Below are 25,702 nucleotides of genomic sequence, written 5' to 3'. Positions count from 1 at the left end.
TGATTTCGAGAAGCTCCAGGATCCTCAGTTATATAAGGCTTCGAAACAAATAGAGAAGGGTAGTAACAATGGAGTTGGTGTTGCTTTATATTCGGAGAATGAAGGTTTTGCAAGTGAACACGCCTTTATAAGCAACAGTGTTAGTTCAAGTGGAACAACCAATTTCAATCAAGGGATGTACTCTTCTAGTGGAGCTCAGAAATCTCAAGGAACAAGTTTGAACATTCCTAAGATAGATGCAAGCGGTTTGAAGTTGATTGAAGAAAATATGGGTCTGTTGGCGTCCTTCATGACTGCCTACGAGAACTTCTGTCTTGGGAAACTCGTTGAATCGTCAAGTCTCGATGAGGACTTTGATCAGATAGATCAAGACGAAATGGAAGAACTTGATCTACAGCTCAATATGGCATTGTTAGTCCGTAGAGCGAAGAAGTTTCTGTTGAAGACAGGTAGAAAGTTCATAGGAGGTCGGACAAAGACTCGAATGGGAGTCGACATGTCAAAAGTAAAGTGTTACAACTGCGGTATCTACGGGCATTTCGCACGGGATTGTCGAAAACCGAAGATGGAAAGATCTGATAGAGACAACAACTCCCGAGGAAACAATTCAAGACCTCAAAACAATGCATCAAATGCTGCCTCTAACTCAAGTGCTCGTTCAAGTGGGTCTGAAAATCTTACACCTTCGACAAACAATGCTATGGTGGCTCAACCTCTACAAAGTGTGACTGAGCCTTATGACTGGGGTTGTGCTTTGGAAGACATCTCAGGAGCAATTGTGTCACAAGCATTTATAGCTGAAATTGTGAACGAAGAAGTGTATGAAGAGGTTGTCGAAGAGACTAGCATTGAGGAGCTTGCAGTTGTAGCTGAAGTTTTTGGGGAAGAGTTGGATTCGGGGAATGTTGCTGAGAATGAAAGTCCTTCGATCGAAGAGACTGTTGAGAAGTCTAGCAAGACAGAAGATGGAGAAAAGGGAGAACGCTTTGAATTCAACATCTCCACAGCTGAAATGCAGCAATTTGCGGATGCAGAAGCTAAAAGGTTGGAAGAAAACTCCGTAGAAAACGAGGCTTGTGCATTCATGGCTGGCATTGAGGTAAAATCATCTTCTGTAGATAAGCGAGGTGCTAGATGTGTTGAGTTTGTGACTAAAATTGATAGATATGCTCTTCATAACACAAACTTAATTGCAGATTTAGAAAAATCCAGAGAACTCATTGCTGTGTTGTCTAATTCGGATAAAGAACACCGAATTAAGATAAAAGCGCTGAAAAATGATATCTCTGAATTTGAGAGACTAGTGGCTAAGGGAAATCTTAGAAATCAAGAATTAAAATCTGAACTTGAAATAAGTCAAAATTGTGTTTTGGAAAAGAACAAAATTATTTTGGAAAAAGATAATCTGATTTTAGATTTGCAAAGAAAGATTGAAAAATTCAGGGATTCATCCGAAGTGATGAATTTCTGTATTAACAGCCAACGTCTCAAAGAATCTGAGGAAGAAATGTTTGGCATTGGTTATACTAAGGTGCCTCCTCCGGTAAACCATAACTATACATCGATGCCAAGCATTGATCCTGAATTGGCAAGTTTTGTGCCAACGACCCCTCTGACAGTTGAACCACAAAGTGAGCCAGAATCTGGGCCAGATGAAGTTACTGACTAAGATCAGTCAAAGAAGAGTGGAATTTCTAAGAAAAATGAGGTGAATCTTGAAAACATTGAAAATTTGATAAGCAATAAGATTTTGGAAATTTTCAATCAAGTTCAAAATGAGAAGTCAAAACCAAAGTCACGTGGGAAAAATAAAAAGGCTTTGAAAAATGTCCCTAAAACTGAGTTTGTTAAAGGGGAGGATTTTGTCAAAGAGGAAGTAAAAATCGAAACCGGTTCCAACTCTCAGTTTGTGAACCAAATTTTGAAAAATTCCACCAACGCCTCATCATCTTCGACCGATCATGAGGAACGTCCGAAGAACGCTGTGAAAATTCGCAAATGCTACAAGTGTCGTGGGAAAGGACACTTAGCAGCAGACTGTCCAGATGACAGGGGTAAATCACTTGTTGATCCTGATCAAAAGAAACCTTTTGTTGAAAAGCCACAAAATGAATCAGTTAATGTTGAAAAGAAAAATGGTAAAAATCAGAGGGTTGAGAAAAACAAAGTGATTAAACAAGAAGTAAAACCAGTTGTTAAACCAAATGTTAAATCACAACAAAATCAGGATCAAGAAGAGAAACCCGTTGTTATTTACCGTGGGGACAGATCAGAAAATGTACCTCAAAGACATGATACTCGTGAGAAAACCCCTCACAGACGACAAAATCATGTCACCTTTCAAGGACTTGAGAATGACAAACGTTCTGGAGGTTCGAACAACAACTATGCTAGACCTCATGCTCAGAACAGATTCGTGAATGATCGAAATGCGCCACCCCCCCCCCCCCGATTTCCAAATCAAAGACCGCATTCGGATAATCATCCACGAACATTCTCAAGACACGAAGATGCTCCTAGATTTGGTAGGAATTTTGAGCCACCCAGGAATCAAAATTACAGTTACCAAAACTATGGAAGCCGAGGGTATGGAAACTCTGGTTATACCAACAGATCGTCAACTCTGTATAATCCACGATTTGCGGGGACTCATTCCAACAATTTCCGAAATGGAAATGGTGGACACAGAGGCGATGATGGTTATTTCAAAGAGTTTTCTTATGTTGACGAATCAGGACGACCCAAGACCATCATGGCTTGGGTCCCACACTCTAACTAAATTTTTGTTGGGGAGTGTAGGAGCAGCTGAAAAGGGCTATCTATATTTGGTATATCGATAGTGGCTGTTCCAGACACATGACAGGAAATAAAGAGTTACTGAACAATTTTAAACAAATTCGTGGTGGTTATGTGAACTTTGCCAGTGAAAAGGGTGGTTACATCACCGGTGAAGGCTCTGTGTCAAATGGAAAAATCACGCTGCATAAAGTGAACTACGTTGAAGAACTGAAGCATAAATTGATGTCGGTTTCTCAAATCTGTGATAACAAGTACATGATGCTTTTCACTGATAAATCTTGCTTCGTCCTGCGTCCGGGATTTGTTATTCCTGAAGATTGGATCGTTATGAGGGCTCCAAGGGTGAATAACACATATGTCATGGACATGCGCCCGTTGGTTAACTCGTCTGCTCCAGTGACTTGTCTACTTTCAAAGGCGACTGAAGATCAATCGTATCTCTGGCATAGGAGAATGGGCCATGTGCATCTGCGAAAAATGAACCACTTAGTGAAAAACAACTTGGTGTTGGGGGTTCCTTTACGTAGTTTCAATATGCACAACAAATGCGAATCATGTGAAAAAGGAAAAATTAAACGAAAGCCTCATAAACCGAAAACAGTTAACTCAATCCAAAAACCACTTGAATTGCTTCACATGGATCTTTTCGGCCCGATCCATGTTGCTAGCATTGGTGGGATGTCTTATTGTTTAGTTGTCACTGACGATTTCTCATGTTACTCATGGGTATTTTTCTTAAAAACAAAGGATCAAACCGCTGGTATTTTAAGAGACTTATTCAAACAACTTGAGAAAAATTATTCACTTCCTATTAAGAAAATCCGAAGTGACAACGACATTGAGTTTAAAAATCAGTATATGGATGAGTTATGTCGGGAAATGGGAATAATTCATCAGTTCAGCGCTCCATATGTTCCTCAACAGAACGGAGTTGCAGAACGAAAGAATCGTACCCTGATTGAGGCGGCCTGCACTATGCTTTCTGAATCAAAATTGCCAATTTTCTTCTAGGCCGAGGCGGTGAACACTGCATGTTATGTGTTAAATCATGTGCTTACTATCAAAAGAGAAGATAAAACGTGTTATGAATTGCTTGAAAACCTGAAGCCGGACTTATCTGGTTTTCAGCCTTTTGGGATTAAATGTGTTATCAAACGCACCAAAGATACTCCAAAATGGGGGAAGTTGGTGAAATTGGGTTCTTTTTGGGTTATGCCAATGGAACTCCAAACAAACGAATTTATAACATCAAGAAACAAAAAGTGGAGATCGTGTTTGATATAACTCCTTTGAGTTTCGATCCTCCACCGTCCAAATTCGGTCCCAAAAGCGGTTATGATTATGATAAATTATTTGATTCGTTTGATCTTCCTGATGTTTCAGAAGAAGATTCGGAGGTTGTATACACACATCTTGTGAACAAAGATGAAGTGGATGCGAGCTGGAGAGCAAGTATTCCAACTAATGTGTCTTCGAGTGTTCCAGTCGCTGATTCTTCGACCGTAAATGATGTTGTTGCTGAGTAGATCCCCAATGCAGCTGCTCAAACTACAAGTGGAGATCTATACGTTGACTTTTCAGCATATCCAAATGTTGATGCATCTTCTGGTAATGGTGGAGCTTCTAGTAGTAATGCAAATGGTGAGGGGGAGATTCAATCGAATTTGGGAAACAATCTTCAAGCTCCGGCAATCCCAGTTCCCAGAACAAATGTTCATCATCCTGTTGATAATATTATTGGGAATCCAAGTGCTGGAGTGCAAACACGAAGGAGTATTTCAGAGATGCAATGTCTGTTCTCTGCTATCAAGAAAGAAGAAATCTACAATCTTAGCCTGCATGAATGTTTTATCTCTCAGATAGAGCCAAAGAACTATCAAATAGCTCTGAAGGATAATTCTTGGTGTGAGGCAATGCAAGAAGAGTTAGCTCATTTCGACAAGTTAAAGGTGTGGAATTTGGTCGATCTTCCAAAGGGCCAACATGCAATCAACACGAAATGGGTTTTCAAGTGCAAGAAAGACGATAAGGGTGTCGTTGTCAGAAACAAAGCACGGTTGGTTGTTCAAGGTTTCAATCAGGAGGAAGGGATTGATTATACCGAAGTTTATGCTCCGGTGGCAAGACTGGAAGCTATTCGTTTGTTTCTAGCCTTTGCTGCACACATGCGTATCAAAGTTTATCAGTTGGATGTGAAAAGCGCCTTCCTTTACGGGAAATTGCATGAAACTGTGTATGTATCCCAACCACCGGGTTTCGAAGCTCCAGGGTTAGACAACAACGTCTATTTGTTGGACAAGGCTCTCTATGGTCTCCATCAAGCTCCTCGAGCATGGTACGAGACGTTGTCGAAGCATCTTCTTGAGCATGGGTTCTCGCGTGGTGCGATTGACTCCACACTGTTCATTTTGAAGAAAGGGGGAGATTTTCTGATCGTGCAAATTTACGTTGATGACATAATTTTTGGTTCTTCAAATGAAGAATTGTGTCGTGAGTTCGAAGCGGTGATGAAGTCAAGATTTGAAATGAGCGGGATGGGCGAGTTATCATTCTTTTTAGGTCTTCAAGTGAGTCAAGAAAAAACCGGGACGTACGTGCATCAGACAAAGTATGTTCACGAGATTCTCAAAAGATTTGGATTGCAAGATAGCTTACCCTATGACACGCCTCTACCAATAAACCTCAAGCTTTCACCCGATGATGAGAAAGATCCTGAAGTGGATCCGACTCTATATCGAGCAATGATAGGTTCATTGATGTATCTTACTGCTTCATGACCAGATATTATGTTCTCTGTTTGTTTGTGTGCTAGGTACCAATCAACTCCGAAGGAGTCGCACTTGAAAGCTGTCAAGCGTATGCTGAAGGTGAAGGTGGTCTGGATTTGAAAGCTTCATGACCAGCTGAAGGTGGTCTGGATTTGATGGCGTATGCTGACGCAGATTTCGGAGGGTGCCGGATGAACAGAAAGTCAACCTCTGGCGGCGCACAACTTCTTGGGAATCGTCTTGTCTCTTGGCAATGCAAAAAGCAAGTTGCCGTTTCTCTATCCACGTGCGAGGCCGAGTACATTGCTGCTTCAAGTTGTTGTGCTCAGGTCTTGTGGATTCAGCAGCAAATGAGGGACTACGGTTTGAATTTTACTCGAACTCCTATCCTTGTTGATAACAACTCTTCCATTTCCATAACAAACAATCCAGTTAATCACTCACGCACTAAGCACATAGATGTTAGGCATCATTTTATTCGCGACTGTGCTGAGAAGGGTTTAATAGAAGTGGTTAGGGTAGACACCTTGGATAATCTTGCCGACCTGTTTACGAAAACATTCGATCGGGCTAGATTTGAAAATCTGGTCCGAATGATTGGCATGATCAACCCAGAGGAAAATGCTTTCAAAATGCACATAGAAACTTTATTTTATTGTTCTGTACAGTTCTTACCGCTTTCGAAAAATTGAAAAACTCCAAAAATATTTTACTTAGTTGTAGGATAAATTTTAGAAAAATACAAAAACATTTGAAAAATTTAAAATGAAGTCGTGTTGAGATATAAGGGAAATGATAGCACATCGGTTAGTCGTATCTGGTGCAGGACTATGGTTATATGCATAAAATTAACTGTTAACTGTGACAGCTTCATTATACGTTGCTTTGGTAGGTTTTACGCGTAAATAAGAACCTGTCTTTGGTATATAAACATAATGAACTGCGTAACTTGTGTGGCACATCTCTCGGATATATGGTCTTGGTACCGTAATTTCGTTTGATAGATTGCCGAGGTTATGAGATACGTGGTCTTTATGCTGTTTATCATCTGGGTATCATGGTTGTTTCTTTTACCGGAAATTAACGGGGACGCAAGTCTAGATCTTCCATGATACCATTCATACGTGTAAAAATCCTTAATTCATGATGCATTCGACCCAAATAAGTGATAAACAATCACATGTCCCACAAATCATGCGGGAGTCAAGTTCGTCTCTTTGTCTGTACGATGGTACTAACCTGTTCACGGACTTGCTCCTGTGCCCTTTGCATCTGAAATTCAAGTTCCTCCTCAATAAGTGATTCTATCACAAAGGACTTGTTTTCAATTCCAAATAAGTGAGTATCTCACATTAGCTTATACGTCAAAACAGATGATAAATGGTATACTCACCAGTAAGATGATCTCTCGCGCATACCTTGATACGGGAGTATATTCTGAGGTGGGTAAACATAGTTACTGTCAGCTATTAATACACTTAATTCCATATCTCGAAAACATTGTTCGAAAGCGTGCAAAAACTTAAGTGGACCACAATACCGTTGAACGTCTTGAACTGTCAACATCGTTCTAAAAGATTAAAGCTAAAAAGCTATGGTTCTTGTGTTACGTACTGACAGTAAGACCGATATGATTCCTTTGCTCTGATTTCACAAAAAGAATTAGTGTAAATATGTTTTAGGTTTAATCTTTAATTTAGTTTAAATTGAAAAACCTCAAAAAGATTTTGCTTTCTTGTTTCTATGTGCGAGTTATCTTATTAAGAATACTCTAGGGTTGTGAAAATTGTTTAAATAAGTCATTAAATGTTGGTTGTTTAATATTTCAATTGTTTATTCTGGGGTATTGGAATTTATTTTTGGGATCCAGGGTTGGGCCGATGTCTCCGGGGTCATGTTTCTTAATCCGGGGTTAAGTGTTTCAGGTCTGGATCGTTCATCTCAAGATGGAAGATTTGGAGAAGCTGTGTGCATCTGGATCGTTCATCTCGAGATGGAAGATTTGGAGAAGCTGTGTGCGTCTGGATCGTGCATCTCAAGACTGGGGAAGCAGTGATTTCTGAAAAGAAAGTGGCGGTTGAGATTGCTAAAGTGCTGGATCTGATTTGGCTTGCCAACCTTAGAGAAGCTCATCTGAAGAAGCTTCGGCGCCTGCCCCTAAAATACAATGAAGAAGATCGTGTTCTTGCGGACCAATTCATCAAGGTGGTTCAGTTCTGTGTGAAGAACAAGGTCTGGGCAGGAATCAACTTTTCAAAGAGGGTTTGAAGATCTCAAGTTCAATGAAGACCATGCACTGATCAAGGGGGAGTTTGTTAATGCACTTTTGGTGATAAGTGCATGTCTCCCAATTTATTAGGGTCTTTATTGTACATATGTTCAAAATTAGTCCCAAGTTTTTCCTAGGGACACTTTGTCCAAGTTTTATGGATGTTTTCCTTAGTCAGAGTTTTTTTGTATAGGACTAAGGTCAGAGTTTTGTTAGTGTAGCTTTTGTCTGAGTTTTGTCTAGGCAAAGGTCTGAGCTTTGTGCTATATATTTTGTCCGGGCTTTGTAGTTAGTCTTGAAAGTCCGGGCTTTGCCTTGTATATATACTTTATATGGAATAGACAAGGTAACGATTCTGTGTGAATTTCTGTGCACCTAACCCTAATCATTGTGTTTTGTCTGGCGGCTGCTTTGTGTGAGTGACATCATTCATCTTCATCAAGAATACTCAGTGTATTCTTGATTTCTTGTTGAAAATATAATATTTCTCTTTATTCTATTCAATTCTATATGCCTTTTATTATCTGTCTTAATAATTTCTTTTGTTTTATTTCATGGGCTGCTTTTATGTTTGGAGTTGGGCTCGTCTTATTGGGCTGCTGTGTGGTGTTCTGATCCTTGGTCCGGCTTATATAAAAGAAAGGCAGCAGCTGCTTTTAGTTGACGCACAATCATCCTGTTCACTTTCTCTCTCATCATTGAGCGTTCTTGATTCTCTAAAGTTTGGGGTTTTGATCTTGTGAATCGTGTTGATTCACCGATCGTAAGAGTACGTCTGTTTCTGTTGTTTATAGATCATCGTATTGTTGATCTATTGAGAGGTGTGAGAGTTCGGTTGAACTTTATTTTGTACAGCTTTTTTCAGTTGAAGATAAATCTGCTTGGTTTGAGTTTTATCTTGTTCAGATCTACTTGTACCATGAAATTTCACATGGTATCAGAGCCTTGATTGCTCTTGGGATTTGTCGGTGATATTTGGGTTTCATTCATCGTTCCGATCATTGTTCCGCTGTGTTTTCTTTTTAGATCTACCTGTTTTCTGGTGGATCTGGGGGTTTCTTCTGTTGCCGTTCTTGGTCTTGAAGTGTTGCTGCCTCGGAATCTGTGACATTCGAGTTGCTGAAACCCTAAGTCTAGGGTTTGTGAATCGATCTGAGTCTTGGTGAACTTTAGTGTTTGCCGACATCGGAGCTGTGTGCTGTGACTGCTTGGAAAGTATTATTTGAAGCTGCCGCTCTGATTAGGGTTCAATCCTTGAAGATTGTAAAACCCTAATCAGATTTGGAGGAACCCTGACTTGGGTTCATCTTCTTGGTGAGATCTTTCCTTTTATTTCTGTTTTTCCGCTTTCTGCATTTAGGCATCTTGTTGCCGGGGTAGTTGGACCGGTTTGATTGATTGGGACACAGGAAGGGTACATCCTGTTGCATTTAGGCATTCTTAGTGCTGCTTAGTTGTCTTTTTGATTTTATTGTGTCGTATTTCTGTAGTCTCGTTGTTTCTTCTTGTTTAAGTGGTTCTTGATTGTTATCTGTTTGTGTTTTTGGCTCCTTGGATATTGTCTGCGGAGGCACCTTTTGAGTGACGAACCTCTGAACTGACCTCTGTCCAAGTTTCGCCGTTGTGTTGTTTGTTCTTGATTCTTTGCTTACTGTTTATCATGGGTGATACTGTTATTACTACTACTTCTTCTAGTGCTACTCTGGTTAGCAAAATTGATGCAGGTGACCCTCTATTTCTTCATCCTAGTGATTGTGCAAATTTGACTATTGTTAATATGAAACTTAAGGGCACAGAAAATTATTCAGTTTGGGCTAATTCTATGAATCTGGCATTACAAGTTAAAAACAAAATAGGGTTTATAGATGGTACGTGTCGTAGATCAACTACTGATGAGGTGCTAGGTAGACAATGGGATAGATGTAACTCTATTGTTCTTACTTGGATTCTTAACTCAGTGTCTGAAGATCTTTATCTTGGTCATGTTTACTCTAAATTAGCCTCTGATGTTTGGAAAGATTTGAAGGAAACTTATGATAAGGTTGATGGGTCGGTTGTGTTTAATTTGTATCAAAAGATTAATTCGTTTACTCAAAGTGGTATGCCTGTATCGGAATATTATCATAAACTGAATTGTATGTGGAAACAAATGGATCAGTTACTTGCATTACCTGCCTGTACTTGTGATGCTTCTAAACAGTTTAATGATTTTAATCATTTGATTAAGTTGATGCAATTCTTGATGGGTCTTGATAGTACATACCAGTCAGTGAGAACAAACCTTTTAACTAGAGAAATTCTTCCCTCTGTTAAAGATGCTTTCTCAATTATTTCAAGGGAAGAATCTCATCTTAACTCAAAAAATTTTTCTGATAAAACTCATAATAGTGTTGTTGGTTTTGCAACTAAAACTAACCAGTTTGTTGATACAAAGAAAAAAGGTATTAGAACTCCTAATCCTAACCTGAAGTGTTCTCACTGCAATAAAACTGGTCATACTGTTGAGAAATGTTTTGAACTTGTTGGTTATCCCTCATGGATGAAGTCAAAGCCTGGTGGGAACAAGGGTAGTAGGGTTAGCAATAATTCTGTTGTTGAAAATTCTGATACTACTTCTTCTGCTGTGAGTTCTTTGACTAGTGATCAGATTGCCCAATTGCTAAGTCTTCTTCATGATAAGCCTAAAAGTGATCCTTCATGCAGTAATTTTGCTGGTAGGTGTAATTCTGTTTATTTTGACAGTAATGTTGATGTTTTTTCTAAACCTACTAGTGATTTTAAACCTGCGTATTGTTTTTCAAACTTTATTAATGCTGGGAAAAAGGTTGGGTGGATCATTGATTCTGGGGCTAATCAACATATGGTTAAAAATGACATAGGTCTTATAAATCAGATGGATGTTTCTGAATATAATATTAAAGTCAAACATCCAAACGGTACTAGTGCATTGGTTACTAAAATTGGTGATATAAAATTAAGTGAAAAGGTTATTTTATATGATGTATTTGTAGTTCCTGATTATTGTGTTAATCTGGTTTCTGTTCATAAACTTGCCAAGGATTGCAATCTTACTGTGACATTTGATGAACATAATTGTTATATCCAGGATTCTCGAACAAAGAAAGTCCAGGTGACTGGTAGTCAACTGGATGGTCTGTATTTTTGTGGTGGTTCTGCTGTTTCTGATAAGGTGTGTAGTGCTAGTCTTGATGTTAATCGTTGGCATGCTAGATTAGGTCATCCAGCTGAACCTGTTTTGCATGTTTTAAAAAATAAACTTGATATTAAAGCTGGTATTAAACTTGAACCATGTGAAACCTGTCATAGGGCTAAGCAACATAGGGAACCGTTTCCTTTAAGCGAACATAAGACCAAAAATTTAGGTGAACTTATTCATCTTGATGTGTGGGGTCCTTACAGGGTTCAAAGTAGGGAAGGTTTTAGATTCTTTCTTACTGTTGTGGATGACTATACTCGTGCTGTGTGGGTGTATCTCATGAAAAGTAAAGAAGAAGTGTTTTATAATATTAAAGATTTTTTTAATATGCTTAAAACTCAGTTTGATAAACATGTTAAATTGTTTAGAAGTGATAATGGCACGGAATTCATAAATAAGCAAATGAAAGAGTTTTGTCATAATCATGGTATTATTCATCAAACGTCATGCGTGCACACCCCTCAGCAAAATGGGATAGTTGAGCGGAAACATAGACATTTGTTAAATGTTGCTAGGGCTTTATTATTTCAAGCTGGTTTTCCTCTTAAATTCTGGTCTGAATGTATTCTAACTGCAACATATTTAATTAACAGGACTCCGTCTTCTGTTTTGAATGGTAGATCTCCTTATGATCTTGTGTATGGGTTTGCTCCGGTTTTGAGTCAACTTAGAGTTATTGGGTGTCTGTGTTTTAGCACGGTGTTAAATAATACTGATAAATTTAACAGTCATGCTGAAAAATGTGTTTTGATTGGGTATTCAAATGAAAAAAAAGGGTATAAGCTATGGAGTCTAGATCAAGGTGTGATGTTTTACTCTAGGGATGTCCGGTTTTATGAAAACGTGTTTCCTTTTAAAGAAAAGAAAATTATGCCTGATTCTGATTCTAAAACTAATACCCTAAATTTTTTTGATTTAGTTGATCAAAACAACACCCAAACTTCTAATGTTGACTCGACTCCCAATGATGATAACACAAGTAAAAGTCCTATAATCTTCAGTCATGACTCTCAGCAACCTAGTGATAACTTAGACAATACTTTAGGCAGGGCTGATTTTCAGCAACCAAGTAGTGATGAGTTAAAAACTGGTAGGGCTGAGCATGACATAGAAGTTGAGGAAAACTTTAATAATTCTGAGGGAGGTGATTCAGGGCAGCCTAACACTAGTTTAAGAAGGTCTTCTAGAAATGTAAAATTTCCTTCTAAACTTGACGATTTCATTGTTGATGGTAAAGTCAAGTATGGTCTGGAAAAAGTCTTGAATTATGCCAATCTTGATTCTGAAAGTCTGTGTTTTGCTTCTGTCTTAAATAAAAGTAATGAACCTAAAACCTATCTTGAAGCTAAATCTGATAACAATTGGGTCGTTGCTATGAATGATGAGTTAGAAGCGTTACATAGAAATGACACTTGGGAAATTGTAGATTTGCCGCCTAATAGAAAAGCGATTGGCTGTAAGTGGATATACAAAATTAAGTATAAGGCGTCCGGAGAAATAGAAAGGTACAAGGCTAGACTTGTGGCTAAGGGTTTTAGCCAAAAAGAAGGTATAGATTTTTTTGAAACTTTCTCACCTGTTGTGAAAATGGTTACTGTTCGTTGTGTTCTTACTATTGCTGTTAATTTTGGTTGGGATTTATATCAATTGGACATTAATAATGCTTTTTTATATGGAAATCTTAATGAAGAAGTCTATATGACTCTTCCTGATGGTTATAGTTCTAACCATGCAAACAAAGTTTGTAGACTTAAGAAGTCTCTTTATGGACTTAAACAAGCTCCTCGTATGTGGAATGAGAAGCTTGTTAATGTGTTACTTGATCTCGGTTTTGAGCAAAGTAAGTGTGATCATTCCATGTTTGTTAAAACCAGTAATTCTGTGTTTATTGTTTTACTTGTATATGTGGATGATATTGTAATAACTGGTAGTTGTTCAACTGAGATTGCCAGAATAAAGTCTCTTCTTAAGTCTAATTTTTTGATTAAGGATTTAGGAATGTTAAAGTATTTCCTTGGGATCGAGGTTTTAAAGACCAAGGATGGTTTATGCGTATCTCAGCGAAAATATTGTCTTGACTTGTTAGCTGAGTTTGGTATGACTGGTTGTAAACCAGTGAATAATCCCATTGAAGCAAATCATGTTTTAACTCATTTGTGTGATCAAAATAATAAAGTGTTACCTGATATTTCTGTTTACCAAAAACTGGTAGGTAAGTTAATCTACCTTTCACACACTAGGCCTGATATTGCCTATTCTGTTCATTACCTTAGTCAGTATATGCATTGTCCGACTGATGGTCATTTTAAAATTGCGTTAAGGCTTTTAAGATACCTTAAGGGTTCTCCAGGGAAAGGTATTTTGTTTTCAAAAGGGGATTCGCTGGATCTAAAAGTTTTTTCAGATTCTGATTGGGGTAAATGTATTAAAACTAGAAAATCGACAACTGGTTTTTGTATTTTTCTTGGTAACTCTCTTGTTTCATGGAAAAGCAAAAAGCAGTCCACGGTATCAAGATCTTCTGCTGAAGCAGAATATCGTGCCATGTGTGCTGCAACATGTGAAGCTCTTTGGCTTCGTAATGTTTTAAATGAACTTAAAATTGATATTAAGCTTCCTGTTCCTTTGTTTTGTGATAATACAGCAGCTATATCCATAGCTGCTAATCCCGTTTTTCACGAGCGTACCAAACATTTTGAAATAGATCTCTATTTTCTAAGAGAAAAGATCTCAAAGGGGGTTATTAAGACTGTTGGAATTTCATCCGAGGATCAATCTGCCGATATTTTTACAAAAGGGTTACTTGTTCAAGCTCATGAAAAGGTTTGTAAAATCTTGGGTCTTTTTGACTGTTTTGCATATTGAATTGAGGGGGGGTGTTGAAAATATAATATTTCTCTTTATTCTATTCAATTCTATATGCCTTTTATTATCTGTCTTAATAATTTCTTTTGTTTTATTTCATGGGCTGCTTTTATGTTTGGAGTTGGGCTCGTCTTATTGGGCTGCTGTGTGGTGTTCTGATCCTTGGTCCGGCTTATATAAAAGAAAGGCAGCAGCTGCTTTTAGTTGACGCACAATCATCCTGTTCACTTTCTCTCTCATCATTGAGCGTTCTTGATTCTCTAAAGTTTAGGGTTTTGATCTTGTGAATCGTGTTGATTCACCGATCGTAAGAGTACGTCTGTTTCTGTTGTTTATAGATCATCGTATTGTTGATCTATTGAGAGGTGTGAGAGTTCGGTTGAACTTTATTTTGTACAGCTTTTTTCAGTTGAAGATAAATCTGCTTGGTTTGAGTTTTATCTTGTTCAGATCTACTTGTACCATGAAATTTCACATTTCTCTCTCAAATCCTTGCTTTCTAGTGTTTCATCTGCAGTGGTTGATCATCAGGTGGATTCCGCACACCTGTTGGTTGCTTTAGCTGAGTGAGATCTTGGATTAGGAGGCCTTACAGCCCTCGCTTTACACATAAGACGTCTTAGTTAGAAGAGAATGGCTCATGCAATGTGATTGAGTTGGGTAAGTGGAACTGGCTCAATTGTGCACTCTTTACCACACATGGTGCAATCAATCATATGAATCGGTAAGTGGCTTGCGCAAATGCTCAATTAACGGCACTAATGCTAGGTGTCAACTTCTAATTGGTTTCAGTCTTTCGGATCTCAATTTTTATACAAGATATTTATTTAGTAATCTCAACCCTAGAATGAATGTAAATAAATACAGAGTGGTAGTAGTGTAAATAATACAGAAGTTAGACATACCTTTCTTTATACTTGTAAGTGTATCTATCATACATATCTTATGTATATATGCCTTCTAGTTAGGTTTGCCAACATTACTCACCGTCATTTTCTCTCATATCCATCCAAATCTCCATTTCTTCTAACTGTTGCCTCAACTTTTGACCACTTACAAAGTTCCAATTTATTGAATAAACAATAATTACCATTTTACCATAAAGAATTACTCCATGTTCACACCGGCACCAACATCATTGTTGGTCCATACTCCATATTTATGATCAATATCATAACTTTTTTTTAACTTATGGCTTGGGTATGCCATATACTATCATACATATATCAATACAGAGTACAACACACGCACATATACATAGAAAACTAGTTTGCATTTATTCTAGTACATCCTCAAAGAGGTACTACTTATAGAAGATCATAAAAGGCTTCATGACTAAAGAATAAAGGAAGTAATAACATGTAAACATGCATTCTTCGACCAACTCTAGCCACCTTCTACGCCAGTAAGGATTGATGTAAAGAAGCGCTGCAATCCCAAGATGAACACAAGCCATGTGGAACAAGAGCTTCCATAGAAGGATGCCATATCCACACTATACCATTTCTTATTAGTTCCTTCTTCGTTTGATGGATGGGTCACTGGTGATTTCGTGATGCAGTTATTCTCTAATGGTGGTCCAAAAAGAAGTGGATTTCCTTCATAGCTCTCCTCGGTAAAGGTTACAAATTGTGCTTTCCATTCTGGGAGTTTCCCTGATAGCATTACTACAAAAAGAGGCATTAGCTATGAAGTTTTGCTTCGGGGAAAATCGGTAGCAAATTTTGCTACGAATTAACTACGGATTAGCTATGGACACATTTTGCTACCATTTTGCTACGAATATTCCGTCGCAACTGAAATCCGTAGCAAAAATCCGTAGCAAAACTGAGGAAATAAATATAGAAAAAAACAGCGTAGCAAAATCTGTAGCAAAACCAAGAAAATACATACTTATAAATTAACTAAAAAGCAGTTAAATAAAACCAGTAGCAAAATCTGTAGCAAAGTTGAGAATATAAGTATCTAAAAAATAATTAAATAAAAATCCTAGCAAAATTCGTAGCAAAATTTATCAAAAAAAAAAAAAAAAACCAAGCGTAGAAAAAAGTTGTAGCAACATCCGTAGGGAAATCTGAGGAAAAAAATATAAAAAAATAACGTAGCAAAATCGGTAGCAAAAAGAAATGTTTGAAAATTAAATAAAGAAGTTAAATAAACTTGGTAGCAAAATTTGTAGAAAGTTGGATGTAAATAAAGCTTAAACCCCAAAATAGGGTTTTCTCATATGCAACCAGTTACTCCATCACCGTTCACGACCATCGTCGCCCACTCCACCGGAATCACGACCTTCAATTTTAATTTCCAAGGTCTAATTTCTTGTGACTCAGGTACACTTCCAATTTCTTTCAATCTATTTCTTCTAGGGGTGAGAAAAATTAAAACCCGACTCGACCCGAGCAAGAACCGACCCAAACCGATATACACTACCCGAAAAAAACCTACTTCTAAAACTCGGTTCCTGTCCTTGTTGAAATCGGGTAGTTGGATATTTGGGTAAAAACTCGAACCGACTCCCACAATTCATTTATTTTATTAATATTATATACATATGTAATATGTATAAATACTTAGATATGTATGTAATATTAATAAATTACTCATATAATTTTGCATAGATTCTTAAAGACGTTTATTTAACAATTTTATTTTCTATTTTTTTTAATTACAAACCTAAGGGCATGTTTGGTCAAGCTTTGCATTTGCCCTACAACACGTTCTGGTTCAACAAAGCAAACAAACAGCCGCCACTGGAGAATTGACGCCGCTGCATTCCGGTTGCACAGCTCCGACTCCGCCACTGGTTCAACATGAGACGTCGCTGCAATTCCGGCTGCACAGCTTCGACTCCGCCACTGGTTCAACACAGACGCTGCAGGTATGTTATTTTTGTTTTCTGCAATTCCGGTTTCTCTTCCGCTCGAACTGAATACTAGAGGCGGATCTACAGCCAGGTATGGGGTTCCTAGGAACCCGTTCGGTTCGTAATTTATAGTGTTACATTATATAGAAAATTTTTAAAGAACCCTTTAATATTTTGTGGAGGAACCCTATGTTCAGATGTATAGAGTGGTAAACTGGTAATGTTTGCGCTGATGCTACCTCAGATCCCAAGTTCGAGTCATTAAAGCTTTTTTTTTTTCGTTCTTTTTTCGTTTTTAATTGAAAAACGAATTACCCAATTAGGGTTCAGTATTCATGCGCCCTTTCCTGTTTATTCCTCAAACTCAAACATAAACGAGCGGACTTCTTGATCTCTAGATAACCCAATCTACAAGAAGAAAGAACTTGAGAAGAAACTCTGTGATTGCATCCCCTGTCTTGCAGTGAGGTATTTCTCCAACAATAAGAATTCGTGTATCATTTGTTTTCTACTTTAATTAGTGTTTTACTTGTTCTTGGTTAGATTTTATTAAATTTCTAATATTAATCTGAAACTGATTTTGTGAATTGGTTAAGTTCGTTAAAGTGATATAAGTGTTTATTCACTTTGTTTTATGTTGTTTCTGAGTCAATTTTATATACTTTCTTGATTGTTTTATGATTGTTCTTAAAAACCTTAGATTGTTTTATGATTTTTTGGATTGACAAGTATACAATCTGTCTTACAGTAAATATCTCTAAATTACCAATTATGAAACTGAGTTTTGCTTTGAGTTTGAGCAAACAGAAATTTTAACTTTTGTTGTTTTTGGAAGAGTTTTTGAGTTTTATTTGATAATAGTTTTATATGGTGCCCACAGTGAGTGTACTAATAATTTGCAATTGGAAATTTTGACTCATTATGGTAATTTGACTTGTGATATTGATATTGAGCTTTCAAAGGTTGCATTTTTTATGATAATATGTATGCTTATATAATCTTTTGTTAGCTGCAAATACATTAAGATTAGGGGTGCAAACGAGCCGAGCTGAGCCCGAGCTCGGCCAGGCTCGAGCTCGAGCTCGATTAACTTATGAGAGCTTGGGCTCGAGCTCGGCTCGATTCGAGCTTTATTTTCAAAGCTCGAGCTCGGCTCCTTTGTATTTTATCAAGCTCGAGCTCGGCTCGGGCTCGGCTCGTTTATTATCTATTAATTAGTATATTAAATAAAAATAATATAAATAATAGACTTTTTAGGCTTGCAAGCTCGATAAGAAAGCTCGGGCTCGTTTACTAAATAAGCTTATTTTTAGGTTCGAGGTCGGCTCGTAAACAAGTTTAAATAAGCTCGACTCGACTCGGCTCGTTTACACTAAGGCTCGATAAGGCTCGACGCGCCTAACGAGCTTCACATGTGAGGCTCGAGCTCGGGCTCGATAAACAAACGAGCTTTGTTTTGAGGCTCAAGCTCGGCTAGGGCTCGATAAGGCTCAGCTCGTTTCGAGCTTTTTCTCGAGCCGATCTCGAGTAGCTCGCGAGCCGCTCGGCTCGTTTACTAAATAAGCTTATTTTTAAGATTTAGTGGCTTAAAGGCCTCGCATTCTCGCCTCGCTTTAGGCCTCCTAAGGGGTTGAGCCGGCTGACCCGAACTGTTGAACCGACCCGTATTTTTTATGTTCGAACATATGAGATTGAAACATTTAAAAATTTAAAAAAGTGAACCCCTTGGAAAAATTTTCTGGATCCGTCACTACTGAATACTCTTCTTCTTTACATTATTTCCACTACTTTTACAACACAAATATTGACTCATGAGTATGTAATCTAATTATATGTTGAATATGACGATTTGATTGCAAGTTGTAGCTGGATTTAGGCAATCGAGTGAAAAGTGAAAACAGTGTGATGATATTGAAAACAAAGTTTTTTTGGTTAAATTTAAAACTAGATTGAGTTTGTAATTTAACTATAAGTTGAATTTGGCGATCTGATTACAAGTTGTAGTCGGATTTATGCAATTGAGTGAAATTTTTTGCAATATCAGTGAAAATATTGCAGTTTAGTTTGTATACTCTAACCAGTTTTCAAGCTCACTGTGCATCAAATTAGTTCACTGTTTCCACTGCATCTAATTAGTTCTTGTTTAATTTGTTATTTGTTTGCACTGCATCAAATTTGTTCAATCTGTTTGTACCATTTTTATGAATTTTTTATTTCATACTGATCTGATTTCTAAACATCATACATGTATTTTAAGCTAATTTTATTCATGTTTTAGGACGTGCATTGACTTTATTGGTCATGGAGTGGTATAATAATCGAGCATGGATGTATAAAATGACCAATAGTGATGGATTTATTAATACAGAATACTGTGAAAACTTGAAAAAGTTGTTAGACTTCGTCTATTCTAAAGATTCAGTTGTGGATCGAAGGGTGACTAAGCGTCGTAAGATAGTATATGATATCAGATGTCCTTGTTTAAGATGTTAAAATTCCATCTACTTAGATAGAGAAACTGTTCAAAAACACTTGCTTAAAAAGGGTTTCATGCTTGATTACTACACATGGTATGAACATGGTGAAACTTCCACTCGTGAGGTAGGACAACCTTCTACAATGAGGGAAGTTGATGATGACGATGATGGTGGTAGACGCATGGTGTTGGATAGCATGTGTTCGTTAGCCGATAATTCGACAATAAACTCAAATCTAGATTCAAGTACTCTTGAAAGGGATGTTCAGAATTTAGAAGCAATGGGATTCTATAACATGTTACAAGCTGCCGATGAGCCTTTGTGGGAGGGGGAGAAGGCCACCAATTACTCAAAGTTGCAAGCTGTTACAAGTTTTCTAAATTGGAAATCACTTTATAATTTATCTACCGCATGTTACGACCACATCATTTCTATGGTTAAAGAATTGATGCCTGAAGGGAATAAGCTACCAGAAAACTTTTACTATACAAAAAAGAGTTTAGAAAAGCTTTTTCTTCCTAAAGAAAGGATTGATGTTTGTAAAAATCACTGCATGTTATTTTATAAGCAAGACATGACATTGACACAATGTAAATGGTGCGGAGAATCTCGTTACAAGAGTGGCCAAAATAAGGTACCTCATTTGGTGATGACATACATGCCGATTGGTCCTAGACTAAAAATGTTGTATATGTCTACAAAGACAACAAAAAATATGACTTGGCATCATGATCATAAAACAAAGGAGGGTAGCATGGCACATCCAAGTGATGGTAAGGCTTGGAAGCATTTCGACTCGGTGAATCCTGGTTTTGCGAATGAGATCCGGAATGTTCGTCTCGGGTTATGCACTGACGGCTTTAACCCAAATAACTCGAACTCAAACCCTTGCTCACTATGGCCTGTCTTTCTTACAATCTATAACTTACCTCCATGGATGAGTTTGAAAGACGCATATATTAAACTATGTTTGGTTATTCCTGGACGAAAGAGCCTGGGTCAAAACGTAGATGTGTTTCTAAGGCCATTAATAGATGAGTTGAAAGAGTTGTATGAGGAAGGCATTGAAGTTTATGATGCTTATCACAAAGAAAACTTTATGATGAGAGCTATTCTTTTATGGACGGTTAGTGACTTCCCTGCCTGTGCTATGTTATCTGGCTGGAGCACGCATGGTCACTTAGCTTGCCCATACTGTATGGGAGACACAAAAGCTTTTAGGTTACAGGCTGGAGGCAAAGCAAGTTGGTTTGACTGTCATCGGAGATTTTTACCTCGGTCACACCCTTTTCTTAGTGATAGAAATGGATTCCGGGCTAATAAATCTATGTCATCATTGGGACCTCCACCTGAGTTAACTGGTTGGCAAATATATGAACAAGTTTGTGACCTTCCAAGTGTCTATGAAGGTGTAACGTATAATCCAAAAAAGAAAATTTCAGGATTTGGTAAAACTCATAACTGGGTAAAGAGAAGCATTTTTTGGGAGCTAGAATATTGGCCCATGTTGTTAATCCGACACAATCTTGATGTAATGCACATTGAGAAAAATGTTTTTGAGAGTCTAGTCTTCATTTTATGGATCCGGGCGATGCCCTTTATAAGCTCTAAAGATGAAGTATAGTTTGATAATATGGTTGTACATGACTATGCAGAAGCACGGAGGTGTGTCTGATCCTCTTGAAGTCATTGCAGGAGAGATATCCGATGAATCCATCTTATTATGCTTAGATGAGTTCATGGTATGCGCGTGTTTTTTTCAGTATATACCAATGTTTTTTTATTTATTAACGGGTCATTGATTATTCTTCCGCTTATGTTATTCGTAGGTTACTGATGTAGCCGATGCTTTAATACTAAACCGTTTATTTAGCCATCTTTTTACCAATGGTGCTGTAAGTGACTATTGGGTTCTGTTACAAGCATTTAATAAGGGTGAATGACGTTAATGTTCGAGTTAAGAAAGCTGAACGGTTTATTTTATTGTTCGAGTTAAGAAAGCTGAACGTTAATATGTTAATTTGCTGAAAAAATAAAAAATAAAAAATTCGGGTTGAACGGATCGGGTTTGGGTCACTATGCAAATATTCGGGTCGGGTTTGGTTCTGATTCGTTGATTGATATGTTAAGGTGTTCTTAAGTTGTTTGATATCCTGCACAAAACTGCAGTTAGCGACTTAGCAATTTGGTCCTAAAAGTAGAATCCGTAACCTGGATAGGTTACCTAGAAATTCAGGAATCCTGCCTGAAAGGTTGTTTGGAACCAATCCAGTGAATCTGTTGTAGCTCAAATGAAGAAATTGCATTTGTTCCAAATTTAAACAATATGGAATGGGCCCTGAGAAAAAATTGTGTGAGATATCAAGATAACTGAAAGAGGCTTTTCCACAAGGAATTTGCCCTTCAAATCTATTATTTCTCATAACAAGTTCAACTATTCCAGTGGCGTTGCTTATCCAACTAGGGATGGTGCCTCTAAAAAAGTTATCACTGATATCCATAGATATTAACCGATCGTTGTGTTCCACAATGTTATTTCCAATGTTACCTGTGAAATAATTGTTGTCTAAGTGAAGGACATCGATACCACCCAAACTTAAGTTTCCTGAAAGTATCTGGCCATGTAGGGCGTTCTTTGATAGTTTTAGCATCCCTAAGTGAGAAAGATTTGTAACAAATCCATTTGGTAATCTTCCTGAAAAATTATTTTGAGATAGATCCAGTATTTGCAGTTGATGCAAATCACATATTGAAGAAGGGATAACACCATTTAGGGCATTGCTTGAAAAGTTTAGATATTCTACATACGAAATGAACTTTTGTATATCATGATGGATAATGCCAGTGATATGATTTCCAGACATATCTAGGAACCTCATATTAGCATTTAAATACTCCATATGCATAACACCTTGTAATGAGTTGTTCCTTAAATTTAGATATTTGAGCTTTGTATTATTTTTGAGCAACCAATTCGGAAATTGTCCCTCCAAAGAATTGTGAGGCATGTCTAGTACTTGTAACTTGTGTTGGTGAAGTAGAAAACTAGGAACAACACTTCCTTTAAGCCTTTTGATATTCCAGTTAGGTAGCGCAAGAACCTTGCACTGGAACATCGGAATCCAACCTATAGGCTTTTCTGTCTCCACCTCAAGTTTTTCATTGTCTCTTTTAAGTTGAAAAAACTCAAGCTTTGTATGATTGCATAAGGAACTGAATGAGAAGGAGCCTTCAAACTTGTTTAGACTAAAGTCAATGTACATTAGAGATGTTAGATTTGCAATCAGAGATGCCGGAAGCATTCCTGTGAATTGATTTGAAGAAATATCAAGCGTCTCAAGATATGATAGCCGATTCAAACAATTAGGCAAATTTCCATCAAACATGTTTTCACTAAGATCCAGCTCACTTAGGTTCGTTAACTCACATAACCCTGGAAAATTAGAACAAATTATTGCTAACCTTTAAAGTATTTAAATGCAACAATCTATTAGACAACCTACCATTAGGTAATGATCCATTGAGCATATTGTAAGCAACTGTGATTGCTTTAAAAGAAGATAAAGTTTTAATTGTTGACGGGATTCTTCCAACAAAACAGTTCCAACTCAAATCTAATACTTTAAGATGGTGGAAAGAAGCCAAAGCTATATGAAAGACAATAAGAGAGAATCAAGGAGTTGTGATTTGTGATTCACCACAAAACCAAAACATGTTTTATAAGAAATAAAAAAAAATAGAGTTTTTTTTTTTTTTTTTTTTTTTTTTTTTTTTTTTTTTTCTCAAAGTGGTGTTGGAAGGAAAACTATTTACCATGTTAGTGTTCCTTGAAAACTATTTAACAAAATAATATTTTTATTAGTTATTATACTTTTTGAGATATTTACATATATCCCTTTACTAAAATACTTTATTACATATTTACCAAATACTTAAAATCAGTTATATATTTTTCTTTATTAAGAAATTACACGTGACGTGAACCCATACTGTAATTCTTTTGATAAAATCAATATGGTTTAGATAAATATCAAACGACGGCAACATGATCAAACAACGGTAACATGAAACACTTCATAAGATGCAACACGTGGGGATATATATTGTTAGTTTTTTTAATTGTTTATTTGAAATTTCCTTTACCTTGTTTATTATTTGTCCAATTACAATTTCTGTTCTCATCTGTTCTCAATTAAAGAAAAGTGTCGCATGGTTTTTTATGCAAAATTCATTAGCCGGTTGCTTTCTTTGTTTTGTAAGTGAAGAAAATAAGATAACGAAGTTCCTTTTGGTTTGAAGAAAAGTATAGTGTATTCGGAATTTCCGTGGGTGCGATTTGTGATTAACCACAAAACCAAAACACGTTTTAGAAGAAATTAAAAAATAGAGTTTTTTCCCATAGTGGTGTTGGGAGGAAAACTATTTACAATCATTTTAGTGTTCCTTGAGAAAACATTTACCAAAATAGTGTTTTCACTAGTTATTATACTTTTTGAGATATTTACACATATCCCCTTACTAAAATACTTTATTACATATTTACTAAATACTTAAAATCAGTTATATATTTTTCTTTATTAAGAAATTACAAGTGAACCCATTTTTTAATTCTTTTGTTAAAATCAATATGGTTTAGATAAATATAAAACAACGTCAACATGAAACACTTCATAATAGATGCAACACGTGGGGATAAATACTATTAGTGTTTTGAATTGTTTCTTATTTGTCCAATTACAATTTCCGTTCTCTTCTGTTCTCAACTAAAAGAAAAGTGTTGCATGGTTTTTTTATGCAAAATTCATTAGCTGGTTGCTTTCTTTGTTTTGTAAGTAAAGAAAATAAAATAACGAAGTTCCTTTTGGTTTGAAGAAAAGTATAGTGTAATCGGAATTACCGTGTGTGTGATTTGTTTGTTTCCTATCAACATTTTTATGTAAGAGTTTTCTAAATTGAAGTTGTGTTTAGGGTTGAGTTCGGTACTTGTATTGAAAAAACCGATCCCTAAAATCGTCAAATATGAGTACCGGTATCGAAAATTCTTAGTATCGAACAAGATTTACAATTTATTGAAAAAAAATATAATGAGTTCGTAAGAAAATATAATAAAAGTAAAAAACAGTACAATGCGTTGATGGGAAAAAAACTACCACTAAAATACATATATATAATTAATTGAATAGAAAGATTAAAATGTATAATAAAAGAAAAAAGATAATTTAACTAACTTGTGGGAGGATTGTACTTTTTTTTTATTTTTTAATCCAATAAATAAACTAGGCAATGAGAAAGTTAACAATAACTAATGAAAATACTATTTTAGTAAAATGTTTTCAAGAAATATTAAAATGAAAAATAATTTTTCCTCTAATACCACTATAGAAAAAACTCAAATATATATATATATATATATATATATATATATATATATATATATATATATATATATATAGGGCAAGGATAAATTGAAAACCCAGTTGAGTTGACTAAACCCTGAAAACCCATTTATAGCCATTGATTAACCTTCATGGATGGCTGAGATTTAATCTTTTAATTGTTGGATTTTAAATGGCTTTTATACATTTTTTTAATATGTTGATGGTACTTGAAGGGCAATTTGGGAAAGACGAAATTGATATAATCTCTTATTAAAAGATAAAGACTGCATGGTGTAAGAAATTTACATCAAACTTACATCAAGTACATGATTACCCCCTAATCTACAAAACCTATCTCAGTCTACCAAAAATTCAAAATTCACAAAACTCACCGGAGACTCACAAACCGTCAAATTCTTCAAAAATTCCTAAAACTCTCTCTCTCTCGTAGTCTTCAACAAACCTCTGAAATTAACCCCAAAATCACCTGAGATTCACGCTCCGGCATTCATCTTCATCACTGAGTCTCTTGAAATATTCATCAATCGACGCAGATTCCCGACAATCACCGAAGAAAAGAACGTTCGCCGGAAAAATTAGGGTTCCGGTACATCGTTTCAGGTTTTTACTTACTCTTTGATTATGTAAGTGTAAAATAGATTCACAGTTTGCCATGGTTTTTTTAGTCTTGTGCTTCATAACAATGAATGATGTTAAAAAGAATGGACTTTATAGCGATTATGTTCTGCAAATAAAATTTGAGTTTTCTTAAAAAGACATGGTTCTTCCCAAAAAAATCTCTTCCATTTGCATAGCCTGGTGCCAACTAAACTGGTTTTTTTTAGGGGGGGGGGGAATGAAGGTTTTTTTTTATATGTTTTGTAAGCCTTTGTTTATGTAGAATCAGGATTTTTATATATACAGGTTTGGGTGTGTTTCATAGATTTGTTGTTTCTGGTTTTTTTTAAAGGCTTATGATTTGTTGTTAATGTTGTTTCTTTAATTTTTATAAGGGTTAGAGTTTGTGTGTGGTTCTAAAGGAATTGACTTTTGGGGGTTTAGGTTT

At 36.5% G+C, this 25,702-nt stretch overlaps 2 protein-coding genes across 3 annotated transcripts; one reads left to right on the top strand and one right to left on the bottom strand.

The window, feature by feature from the left end:
• Positions 1-15,304: 15,304 nt before the first annotated feature.
• On the bottom strand, positions 15,305-25,311 carry LOC110932909 (receptor-like protein 1). The gene is made up of 4 exons (XM_022176161.2): positions 25,124-25,311; positions 22,762-22,844; positions 21,483-22,691; positions 15,305-15,585 (listed from the first exon to the last, which is right to left on the bottom strand). Exons 1-4 carry the CDS (start codon positions 25,309-25,311, stop codon positions 15,305-15,307), a joined length of 1,761 nt encoding a protein of 586 aa, XP_022031853.2.
• Positions 16,608-21,320, top strand: LOC110932910. Of its 2 annotated transcripts, XR_004892032.1 has the most exons (4): positions 16,608-16,796; positions 17,180-17,249; positions 20,914-21,000; positions 21,088-21,320. XR_004892032.1 is itself a non-coding variant. In XM_035989724.1 (3 exons), the coding sequence occupies exon 3, from the start codon at positions 19,332-19,334 to the stop codon at positions 20,880-20,882; it is 1,551 nt and encodes a 516-aa protein (XP_035845617.1). In that variant the 5' UTR covers positions 16,608-16,796; positions 17,180-17,249; positions 19,060-19,331; the 3' UTR covers positions 20,883-20,907. The 2 variants fall into 2 exon arrangements, 1 of the variants encoding a protein (XP_035845617.1); XM_035989724.1 differs by lacking the exons at positions 20,914-21,000; positions 21,088-21,320 and adding an exon at positions 19,060-20,907.
• Positions 25,312-25,702: the final 391 nt, after the last annotated feature.

Source organism: Helianthus annuus, chromosome 4 (assembly GCF_002127325.2).
Source record: "Helianthus annuus cultivar XRQ/B chromosome 4, HanXRQr2.0-SUNRISE, whole genome shotgun sequence".
Classification (NCBI taxonomy): Eukaryota; Viridiplantae; Streptophyta; class Magnoliopsida; order Asterales; family Asteraceae; genus Helianthus; species Helianthus annuus.
The sequence above is the reverse complement of the archived record's forward strand: the minus strand, read 5'-3'. Positions and strand labels throughout refer to the sequence as shown.